Source organism: Lottia gigantea (genome assembly GCF_000327385.1).
Source record: "Lottia gigantea unplaced genomic scaffold LOTGIsca_76, whole genome shotgun sequence".
Classification (NCBI taxonomy): Eukaryota; Metazoa; Mollusca; class Gastropoda; family Lottiidae; genus Lottia; species Lottia gigantea.
In genome coordinates, this window is record NW_008710536.1 from 592,318 (window position 1) to 605,568 (window position 13,251).

At 31.5% G+C, this 13,251-nt stretch overlaps 1 protein-coding gene across 1 annotated transcript in view; it reads right to left on the reverse strand.

Annotated features, from left to right (window-relative positions):
- Positions 1-9,621, reverse strand: part of LOTGIDRAFT_196531 (hypothetical protein) — a gene marked incomplete at both ends in the record, with an annotated part of 40,993 nt that extends 31,372 nt beyond the window's left edge. Inside the window, 6 exons of the mRNA XM_009066406.1 lie at positions 1,835-1,961; positions 2,242-2,586; positions 3,189-3,440; positions 3,746-3,949; positions 5,613-5,745; positions 9,544-9,621. Of these exons, the coding sequence (XP_009064654.1) occupies positions 1,835-1,961; positions 2,242-2,586; positions 3,189-3,440; positions 3,746-3,949; positions 5,613-5,745; positions 9,544-9,621 (1,139 nt within the window). The remainder of the gene's footprint in view (positions 1-1,834; positions 1,962-2,241; positions 2,587-3,188; positions 3,441-3,745; positions 3,950-5,612; positions 5,746-9,543) is intronic.
- Positions 9,622-13,251: the final 3,630 nt, after the last annotated feature.

Below are 13,251 nucleotides of genomic sequence, written 5' to 3' on the forward strand. Positions count from 1 at the left end.
GAGGATAGACTAATGAAAGAGAACAACAAAACAAATTATTCATAGTTTGAGGTCTATTTGAAGGAATTATGTGATTTTCATACAGTTCTGGTACTTCTAAAATATATCTACATATATTCAAAGTCCAAATCAACCTCTGAAAATGGTGAACCATGGCCTTTAAGATCACTTTGAGTGATTTTTCCAACAATTCAGTAATAAATTTTGCAATAATTATATTATATATTCAGTTATATTTTATTGTGGGTCACCCTACTTATTCCATGGCAGCTGGAGGGCTCAGTATATTTGACGCCTGCTCACGTATCTAGTGTCTGATATTCAATTAGGGCCTAGATCGAGATAATACCTGGAAAATTTGCAACCTGATTTCTCCATTCAACTTCTGAAGAGTATCATGGACACTGATAGCATTGATTTGCATCATTCCAATTTTCAGTAAAAGTGTTTTATGACATCATTATTACAAAGGTCCTTTTTGCAAAAGTGACCTGATATCTATTGGAATTTCTAGAACCATAGATGGAAATTCAAATGATGCAATTCCATGCTATCAGTTTCCCAAACACACATAAAACTTTAGAAAATCTCTTAACAATCCCTTTAAAGTTTCACTACATTATCAAAATACATATTATTTATATATAAAGGGAAAGCATATATATATCATTTACCAGTTGAAGAACAATTAAGAAATATAAAGACCACAGCCATATACGCCCACCATGTGGATGGTAAATATTCAAGATTTTGGGGCAAGGGCAATAACTCTGCTTCTAACGGTTGAAAATAGCTCAAATTCGAACTTGATCTACGTTTTATGAATATGTATACACATACCGAATTTCATTTGATTCCATCAAAAAATCTAGTTTTTAGAGCGTTTACAAGCAAATGTTGACGGACGGGCAGACCGACGGACATAGAGAGATGTGGGCGTATAAAAAGGTGAGAAAAAGAAAAAAGCAGTTTCTTGCAGGGTGATAAAATATAGTTTGTCCAATTCCTCAGCTAAAAATAATCTAAATTAAACATATTAGATAATTATCATACTTGTGATAAGCTCACCCTTAAAATAGTTATATTGCTTTCCAATATGTGTCAGTAGACAAAGGAGCCAAAATGGTGGATTACAAAGGCTAAAAACTTCATATCCTATGAATGTGCAATATATGCATTATGATTACATTTGTTATTAATGATACTTTTCCAAGTTTAAACTACTGAGAATTTCTATTAGGGTTTGAGCTTTATCACAGATATGTTTCAAACTACTGTATCAAACAAAGCTCCTTAAAAAATCACAAACCAAATAGGAACAAATAACTAAGCCTGAAAATGAGTGCTAAAAAAGTTTTTGAAGTGAAAAAAAGTTTTGTGGTTAAATAGATAAATGAATAATATCACCAAAATAGAATCAAATTTTATTGACCTTTTCCTGTTACTGGTAAGATTTAGGATAAAAAAATTGCACAATTTGGTTAGTATATTAGATTGCTTTGACATCTACATGGACATCCTAAGGAGAATGTGGCATCTAACCATTAGCTAAGACATTTTGCTTCCTATTGTGCTTAAATGCTTAATAACTTTACATTTGACTGTTCAGATACAAAATGTGTATTGGCTCGCGGTATCTTAATTCAACATTCAATCAATAAATTTAGTGGTAACATTTCTCATAACAGAGCAAAATCTTTGCTATATAAATGAATGTCTGTATATGTAACTCTTACCTATACCTGCATTTGAATATTTAACAACACAAACTACATCACAATTTTATGTATAGTTAGAAGTCATGAAAAAACAAGTAACAATATCAAGGTTTGACATCATATATCTAAGTATATCTCTACACTCACCTGAAGCGTCAAAAAATTCCTCATCAGAATCAGAGTAAGATTCCTGCAATTGTTCAAGACTTTCCATTCTCCAATTAGCTAATTCTCTATCAGAACCTGAAATTACCAGTAATACCATGATTTATAGCAATTGAGTTTTCGATAAACTCAGTTCTGCACTGGTTTGATTTGGATAACCGAAATCTTAGAATTCCTGCAATCTCAATACTTCTGTCAGCAAATTAAATTTCACCGATTATTTGTAAATGATTTAAACACTCTATTCACATGAAAATATTCCAAATTTTGTCATTATAATCTTAGACTATTTCGAAACTTCTTTTTCTATTCCTGGCAGCTGCAAATCCTGCCATTTTCCTGAATAAAATTTACCTACCCATATTTGGTCTTAGTGCAGAATGAGATCCTCTAGTTTCAAAATGTCCATTAATCAAAGAGCCAGAACCATCAGGAGTCTTGGAACCACCAAGAGGTTCCATGCTATTAGTTGGTGTTTCAGCAATTGGAATGGATTCCCTTCTGTTACTTCCTCTACTATGTGTTCTGTTTTCATTGTTCTCATTATCCGCTCCTTCTCCTTCAATGGCAGCAGCCATTTTCTCTGCCAGAGCCAGAGCTGTTTCTCTTTCTAGATTCCTGATATCAGCTAAGGTCAGTCCATACCATTCATCTTGCCAGCACCAGGCTTGACGATGTGCTCTTAACATGGTTTTTCTTAAAGCTGAAATGATGATAGTAGAACATAAAAAGTTAAAAATGTGCCAATGGAAAAAAAAAACTCAAAAATATTTTTTCACAAGGATAACAATTTAGTTCCACAAGAATCTTGTCTACCAGCTGGTTCTCGGTCAGGTCTCCAGACATTGATCTTTCCCAGATTGACAGCTTGGTTGATTGGAATAATGATATAGAATGACTTATTCAAGGTCACAAGGGCTTTGATATGTCTACCAAGATTTAAACCAAGGACCACCAATCATTAGGAGTAACCAAAAAATGACATAAAGATTCTAACACTCTAACCAACTACACAACAGGCATTCCCCAAATAATAATGGACAACCAAATCACTGCAGATGGTTGATAAATTATTGAATAGAGTATCTAATTGGTTGAATATTTTAGTGACCTACAACTCATAGTCTGTAACAATTTATACAGATTACAGAGTGTAAGTATAGCAAACTACAATGCAACCAATTCAGTTCAGCTAATTCCTCATTTTTAATCATATTGCAAAAATTCTTCAATAAAGCTAAAAATTCCTTTCATGTTCTCGGAGACCAAGGGCACAAACACTATAATCAAAGCTTGAAAACTTACCAATGTCATGTATAAACCTCTCTATTTTATTCTGCATACCCCAATATTTAAACTCCACCCTACACACTTTATAAGCTGTCATAATGGCCCGCCCACTGCCTAATTTTCCTGCTTTACATGCTTCTGAGTATTCTTGCCTCCAATTGTCATTGAGTGGACCCCGCCCAGTTTTAATTGATTGATATAATTTTGGATCCTCCTCCTGTTTATAATCACCACCAGATATTGGATCTTTAACTATATCAAGGTAATCTGAAAAGAGACAAGAATATTGTAAGTAGGTAGGAAGGAAGTGATAGCTGAAACTGGACCCAATCTCCAAAACATTGGTATAAAAAATGAAAGGAAGGCTTTGAATCATCATCCATGGAACCAAAAGAGTTTAGAATATCTAGCAGACATCTATTTAAGTGTTGGACTGAAAGAATCAGGAAAGGATGTCTGATAAATGTACAGACTTACCAGAATTCCAAGACAAAGAAATCTTCTGGAATCTTTGGCAGCCACTTCAAAGCCATTTTTCATTTCAACAATGTTGACAAATATACATTACTTACCAATAGATGCTTGTCTTTTCTCAGCAGGTGATAATTTAAATACATTTTCTTGTTCACCACCATCATTAGCATAAATAGTTTCAATTTCTATTAAAAACTTCTCTACAAATGGACACCTATAACATGTTTTGGTGTAAGGATAAGCATTCCATGCCTTTTCTTCTACTCTTAACGCAGATTTAGGTAAAATAGCCCTAAACCAGCCTGCAAAAAAATATAAGATATAATAATGACTTAACTAATTTAAAGAATTTCTGATGACTTGCCTGTAACTACCAGTATTTATCGAGTGGCTGAGTGAGTTTACAAAAAGAGACAAGCACATTTTAGAAGAATTCAAAACCTTAGATTCTCAAGGATGCTAACAACTAGCTTGTCTTAACACAATGATCTTTTCCAGATTATCCATACCTATTAAATTCTATTTAAATCAATTGGAATAATGAAGGAGAAAGCTTTTGAACTCCGGCCAAAAAAGTGCTTACACCACAAATGTTTTAGAGTAACTTAACTCAATAGGTTTATTTGCCAGTGCCAGAGAAACTTGAAGTTATTTGGTGGATGGAACTGGAACCCAATTACTTTTGCAGTGTGAAAGGGGCATCACACATTGAACCAGTTCCTCAGAAAATTGAAGCCATTGTGCTGAAGATATTCAGGAAAGCCCAGAATGATTGAGATCGTAAAAGCCACATAACTATGATGTAGTGCATACCTGGTAAGTGACTACCAATATGGTATATTTTATAAGCATATTGATTACATACCTGGTAAGTGACTATCAATTATGGTATATTTTATAGGTATATTGGTAACATACCTGGTAAGTGACTATCAATTATGGTATATTTTATAGGTATATTGATAACATACCTGGTAAGTGACTATCAATTATGGTATATTTTATAGGTATATTGGTAACATACCTGGTAAGTGACTATCAATTATGGTATATTTTATAGGTATATTGGTTACATACCTGGTAAGTGACTACCAATATGGTATATTTTATAGGTATATTGATTACATACCTGGTAAGTGACTACCAATATGGTATATTTTATAAGTATATTGATTACATACCTGGTAAGTGACTACCAATTATGGTATATTTTATAGGTATATTGGTAACATACCTGGTAAGTGACTATCAATTATGGTATATTTTATAGGTATATTGATTACATACCTGGTAAGTGACTACCAATATGGTATATTTTATAGGTATATTGATTACATACCTGGTAAGTGACTACCAATATGGTATATTTCATAGGTATATTGATTACATACCTGGTAAGTGACTACCAATATGGTATATTTTATAGGTATATTGATTACATACCTGGTAAGTGACTACCAATATGGTATATTTTATAGGTATATTGGTAACATACCTGGTAAGTGACTATCAATTATGGTATATTTTATAGGTATATTGATTACATACCTGGTAAGTGACTACCAATATGGTATATTTTATAGGTATATTGGTAACATACCTGGTAAGTGACTATCAATTATGGTATATTTTATAGGTATATTGATTACATACCTGGTAAGTGACTACCAATATGGTATATTTTATAGGTATATTGATTACATACCTGGTAAGTGACTACCAATATGGTATATTTCATAGGTATATTGATTACATACCTGGTAAGTGACTACCAATATGGTATATTTTATAGGTATATTGATTACATACCTGGTAAGTGACTACCAATATGGTATATTTTATAGGTATATTGATTACATACCTGGTAAGTGACTACCAATATGGTATATTTTATAAGTATATTGATTACATACCTGGTAAGTGACTACCAATATGGTATATTTTATAGGTATATTGATTACATACCTGGTAAGTGACTACCAATATGGTATATTTTATAAGTATATTGACCACTACCACCTGGTCCATCTTCATATTGTTCATTAACTAATATTTCTACACCACTACCAGTACCCTCACTCTCCTCTCGACTCTTTTTCTACAAAACATTAATTTAATACATCAGATACAGGATGATAGTGTAGTACTATTTATTTGCATGTGAATGAAAATGGGCTCAAGCATTTTCATAAATTTTAACCAATAAAAAATAATAGCAGGGCACTATATTGAAAGTTGGTCTCAAGCATTTTCATTAATTTTAACCAATAAAAAATAATAGCAGGGCACTATATTGAAAGTTGGTCTTGATCATTTTTATAAGGACAATAAAATGTTTTCTGTTTAACTGCACTTTTTCTATGAATTTGATGGTTTTTGATTATAGATTTGTATTCTATAATTACATGAATCTATAGAAATGTTTTTAAATACAACTCACTATCAATTCTACTAATTATTATGGTTTTTGATTACTGAGTTGTATTTTGTAATCAACTGAATCTATTGAGATGTTTTAAGTACAACTCACTATCAATTCTACTAATTATTATGGTTTTTGATTACTGAGTTGTATTTTGTAATCAACTGAATCTATTGAGATGTTTTAATACAACTCACTATCAATTCTACTAATTATTATGGTTTTTGATTACTGAGTTGTATTCTGTAATTAACTGAATCCAACTATTTGGATGTTTTTAATACAATTCAGATAAAATTGAATTTTTCAAAGAACTATTGTGTAAACTGTTCTAAATTCATTATGGATTTCCTTGTCATTTGTATCTATTGTTTTAAAAGTAACTGAGTTTTTGGTGGATTCGTTTTACCGCCTTGCCCAACTTGCCACATCGTGCCCAATTGCACAAAAACGACTTGTAAAACGAAACTAAAGGTTTCTGATAAACTCTGGAATGACCATTTGTTTCACATGAAACGAAATATTTTAATCTGTTGTCCCGCATCAATTTACTTTTTATTTATAATTTGGACAAGTCGTTTTTGTGCAGTTGGGCATGATGCGGCAAGTTGGGCAATGCAGCAAAACGAACCCACCGCTGAGTTTTATAATTACAGCTTTGATTGTCATAAAGATTATTCAAACTATGCCACCAATGTGTAGTATCATTGTTATCTATTCACACTAGAGGTGCATGTTCTAATCATTCATATTACACAAATAAAGGTAACTTTTTACCTCAACAAATTAATCAACATTTACTTCCTTTTAACACCTTGAAATTACAACATTTTGTCACCCTTAACATGTAATCACTATTGGATCTGAGGTTGAATTATTTATTAACACGTCAATATTGAAATCTCTTTTTTGAGTCTTGAATATATGTAAATAGTCTTCAGAAGTAAATCACACAATTCCTTTAAAAATACTTCAAACTAGGAATTTTACTGTGTTTTCTATATATCACAGAGTATCTTAAATTGAGGAGAAGTCTTTTTAACATTCAATTGCAGATAAATTGGACACACATGGATTTGAAGGCTTAGCTAAAAAATTCCTGTTTCTGAGACTAAAGTATGATTGATCAAAAAGAATGGTGCACCTTTCCCCAATAAGAATATATGATAATTCATTAGAAACACCAATTAATGAAATGTTTGCTTAATTTGACACTAAAAATAAGGAATCCCATCTTTAACTTGTAATCACTTTTAGATCTGAGGTAGAATTATTTATTGACAAGTCAATATTGCATTCTCTTTTTAGGGTTCACTTTTAATGACATCAATTGCCAAATATTAGTGAAATATTTAATCAACCTAATTGTGTTGACATTAAACTGATGTGTAATATGCACAGTATGTATTAACTATAAAACATTTATTGAGATTACATATATCATACTGATATGATATCTTTGATAATTATTCTTTAGCATTGGCTTCAATTACAGCAAATGTCAGGTTTATTCATGGACTCTTACAGGTATCAGTAACTATCAATATTCAATAAGAAATATCTGGTAATTAGAATCAGAGAATTCTTAGGAATTTAAGGTTGTAATATTACAGTTAACTAATGTTACAAAAGCACAGGCATAGGCATGTAGGCTATAAAACCTCTAGTGAGAAAGTATTGTTTGTGCAGTTAGTTGGAATAATATAATATAATTTGAATACTTGAAATGAAAATCCATATTTGTGAGAATTTGAATTATTCTGAAGAAATTTAGGTTGTATTATTGCTGTTAAGTAATGTTAAGAAAGCACAGGCACAGGCATGAAGGCTTAACCTCAAATTCAAAGATTCTTGATAACTTGACATTGTGAAGATGTGTTTAATGCAGCTAACACCATTTGTTAGAATCTACCCAGAACATCAAATGAAAACATAGAAAGCAACAACTGTTCACTAACTAATAATTACCATAAACCATTAATCTTTTTAATCTACAGCTGATTACAGATATCAATTTGTTTACAATTTAAACAGTTTTTTAATGGTTTTGTCTAGAGCAGCTGGTCAATATGAATATATCGTAGAATGGAAACTTTCATTTGATAATATTTCTAGAGGTTATTGCACTCACTTTTTATGATACAAGTATAAAGAAATTCAGTTAGAGAAACACAACCCACACAACTATTTTTGTCAGATATCTAAATGATTAAGTTTCAACATCTAAATCTTTAAAGGTTCAGAACCTCTCACTTCATGCTATCATTTTCATAGCAATACAAAACCATATTGAAATTTCTCTTTATTGCGTTATTCTTGTTATAAATAATAAACGAGTATAAGGGAAATTGCCCGGAGAAATATAATCAATTAAAGAGACAGATTCATTTTTGGAGGTTGATTTGCATATAAAGTTCTTCCAAATCATATGGCAAAGTCTTAAGAAAAGACCAGTTGTCATTTTAACTATCAAACGCGGGTAATTCTGGGTTTGAAATTTCAACAGTGAGATGAAGGTACGATTGGTGAAACAGATGGTGAACTGTTCCTTTAATAAAACATTTTATGGAATTTTGTTTTCAGATGACATGGACTTAGAAACTGCTGGCCTCAGTAAATATTACATTCTTCAGATCGGTAAATCCTCATATTAGCCCCCTAAAAGTCATGAATTATATATATATCTATTCCCTCACAGACTGAAACTACCAGAGTAATATTAAAGAGTAATTTAAGCTATTCACAATATCATTTTCACTTTAATACCTAATTTCAACCTAATATTCCCTCTAAAAACATTTAACTCTTTGATTTTATCTATTCTATCTCACACATGAGAAATTTTATAGCTTTCATATCAGAGAAAAATAAGAAAATGGCCATAAATCTTGGTAATAAAACCATATAGCCACTCAATGCATTTAAATTATAAATTTACACTGAACGCTTTAAGTTTGCATCATTTTCAACTGAATAGATGCCTGTATAACACTATTAAATATTTTTATTATGTATAATAGTCTATTACTAATAGTTCAGTTTACATCAATTCCTATTTAATACAAGCCATGTTGACCTTCCAAATAATAGAAAATTCTAAAAGTGTATTTGGACTTTATGTATTTATTTATGTGTGCTAAATGCATGCAAATCAATTAGATATTGCAATGATCTCTGCTTGATTCTATATTTCTACATACAAATTACCTAACGACTTGAATAAAAAGGATTGGTTCCATGGCCTGTCCACAAAAATGGGCATTTGTTTATTTGTACGTCTTACCACAGCTTTGGTATGAAAAATTGGCCTTAGTGAATTACTCAGCTGTATCTTTCCAATATTTGTAACATTTTCTGATTCAGAATTAAAATTGGAAGCTATACCAACATCGTTTCTGGACGATTATCGACAACATCCCCTCAAATGTAAGTGAAGCATGAATGTGCATTATGAAGAAAAGTCGTAGGGCTTACCTGTATCATATATAACTGAGCAATTCTATATTCATCTACACTCATAGGTAGTGATATTCTATATTCCTTCACTAACATTCTCAATTATTCTTTATATCTCTCTGTCTGAAATGAAATAATACAGTTTCAAATCTTTATTTTGATATGCTGATATTCTCCAGATTTATTTGCATAAATAGATCAAGATTGACACCATAGATATGGAACAGATGACTATGAAAATAAGAATATAAGAGTTTGATGATGTCATGCTAGACAAAAGCTGGTTTTAACATCTAAGGGTCTGGACATAGATTAACGTACGACTGTAAAAGTTTAGTTGTACAAATTTTCAAGCAACGGGGTCCTAATGCGATATACCTACATCATAAAACACATAGCTAAAGGGGAATTACAAAAAACCCCACAGATGTCTGAAAATTGGATGGTGCACATAGATGCTATCAGTCTCATACACATAAAAAGTTCTGAAAACCTCTTAAGCCTGCTGAAGAGGAACTAGCTGAGCTGCCTGCCTCATCTCCCTGTTTTTTTAAATCCGCAGAATAACACGTATAGTAGGCTTATAGATGTGTAGTCTTGCTATGTTCAGCAAGTTGATCTACTAAAATTGCATCATACACGGTTACCATAATGATACCATGTGATACTTTTTCTAGCTCAGCTGGCAGCTAGACGCCCGCACACCATGAATTTCTGGCATCTTGAGGTAGAAAATATCAAACAAGATAGATATTTTCCTCACAGCGTGACAACCTTACAGGCAAAAATCTCACTAAATATTCAGCCCACACGAGGCAGGCCGCTCAGCTAGTTCCTCTCGTCTGTGGCAGGCTTTATTTACAATCCTCTTTAGTAGGTGACAAGAGGTTGCCTAGCAAGATACGCCCACTTTCCTGATACATTTTCAGTATATCAAGGGCACTCACCTATCTATATTAAATCATACAAAAAATTTAAGATATTGTTGATTTAAACAAGGACACATTATTTAATAAAATTCTGACATCACTGTCACCTCTACTTTTAACGCGTTTTTCATAAATCAAGGGCAATAACTCAAAAACCGTTCATCGTAATATAGCAAACTTCAGACTTGATCAAGATCTCATCATTATAAATATTCACACCAAATTTCATTTAAATTGGATGAAAACTGTAGTCTCTATTGTGTTCACAAACAAATTTTGACGTGTTTTTCATAAATCAAGGGCAATAACTCGTGAATCGTGAAAAATCGTGAATATGGAACTTGTCCAAGATCTCATCAATCACACCAAATTTCATTCAAATCAGATGAAAACTGTAGTCTCTATCGTGTTCACAAGCCAAGTTTGACGTGTTTTGGCTAAGTCAAGGGCAATAACTCAAAAACCGTTTGTCGAAAAATCGTGGGCAAGATCTCATCAATATAAATGATCACACCAAAACTGTAGTTTCTATCGCGCTCACAAGCCAATTGTGGACAGAAGGACCTACAGACGGACCGATGGACATGGGTGACGACATTATAATGTGGGCGTATAAAAACGCCAAAGTTTAAAGATGTGTTATTGAATGTTGATAACAAATGGAAATAGCTCATCATAAGTAGCAATATCATCTAACAATGTTTGAAGTTCTGTAGCTGGTTCTCTGATAATTTTGGAAATTCAAACTGCTCTTGAGAGAACTATTTATTCAAAATATGGGCTTGTACAGTAATCACCATCATCCTTTCAGCTTCAAAAGAATGATGTACACCAAAACATCAATTTACATTAACTATTTATAGATCTTTTATAAATCAATAAACACATTGTTTTTAAAATAGTATTATTGATTTTGGATATTTTCTTAAATTAATTCTTGTTCTTTATCTTATAACAGTGTCTGATTGGAAATATAAACATGATTAAGGAGAAATCAATCATTCACCGAACACACCCATTTTAAGTCCATTTGAGTGGGAGTAGAAAATTCTATTGACAATATTTGCACATGTATGACATAATCTAGATATTCCGTTCTATTTATTGCCATCTTAGGACATAAGTTTTCTTTATTGAAAATTCTTAAAGGAATACTACCTCTTAATTTCAAGTCTCAAACTTGTTTAACAAGTGTGTAAGCTTATATATTCATCAGTTGGACTAAAGAAGAGAAACAATCTCTATATATCCAATAAATCCAGTCTTCAGAATTGCAAGAAATGTACGAAAATCTTATAATTCCTTCAAAAATATCTCAAACTAGGAATTTCTTTTCCTATTTCTATAGATGTCTTTTCTATGCAGACAAACAAGAAATTATGAGTCGTCATTTTAACATTCATTTGCAAATAATTCTGTACACACATGGATTTGAAAGCTCAATTTTACTGATTGGTTCAGGTAAAAATTTCTGAGTTATAATTGGTCAAAAAAATGGTGCATCTGTCCCTTTAAAAACAATATCATTTGTTCTTTTAGAAGTATTTTGCTTTCCATTAGCAATTATTGATTCTATCCATTTTGAAACTGTTCTTCAGATGTATTATGACAATTTAACAACATATTCACATAAATCAAGTTTTTTCACTTAATCAATCTACTTTGGGGTAAGGTTGGTGATCACTCATAAATGGAATTTTAAAGGGACATATGCACCAATTTGGGGGTTGGTTCTAGTCTTGAATATATGTAAATAGTCTTCAGAAGTACTAGAAATGGAAGAAAATCGCATAAATCCTTTAAAATACGTCAAATGAGGAATTTTACTTACTATTTCTAAAATGTCTTTTTAATTATGACGAGTCGTCATTTTAACAGTCAATCACAGATAATTCTCGACACTAATTATAACAGATTGCCTCAGCTAAAAAAAATGAGTATGATTGAAAAAAATGGTGCACTAGTCCCTTTAAAGTCAGTTTCATCCTAATATCAGAATTCTCCTTATAAATAATGAATGGTATATATTGCCATTCTGTGCATATAACTAGAGTCAATAAAAAAACTTACCAGTAAAATGATGTTATTAAACTGGTACCAGTGATAATATTTCTAATAATATTGATATTATTTAATAGATCAATATATCCAGTACATTATATCAACTGTTAAACCATTTTTATTACTTTTCTCATCAGACTATTATTATTTTTAATGTTGTCCATCACCATCATACTAGACATTGCCATAGAAAAATACTACATAGTATATACTGATAGAACATCACATTATTGCTTCTGAAAATATAAAAAACATTTGAATAATTTCATCCATTTGATTAAAACCCCAATCTATATGTTTTGTTTGGTAGTTTTTCTATGGTTGAATCCACATGCCATCCATGATCTGATGAAATTGTTATGCATCTCATATTCTATGTCACATAATATGCAGCCAATTAAATTGTTTTGGACTAGTAAGATAATAGAAAAAAATCATTTTTACTTTGATGTTAAACTGTTCATTTCGTAGCATAGAGCACCTCTGAAAACTGGCTCAATTGATTCATATTTCATTTAAGACAACACAAAATAAAAAATGAAAAAATACAGATTGAAGTTCATACACATACAGTCACAAATGACCAGAGTAAAGTTTGTGAGACTGTAGTAAATTATCAGCTTCCTTTGAATTTACAGGGAGAGAAATTAAATTCACCCAATGCAAAGATGTTATCATAATGATTATATAAACTAGTTGATAAAAAATCATTAAAAATCAATAACATACCTTTACA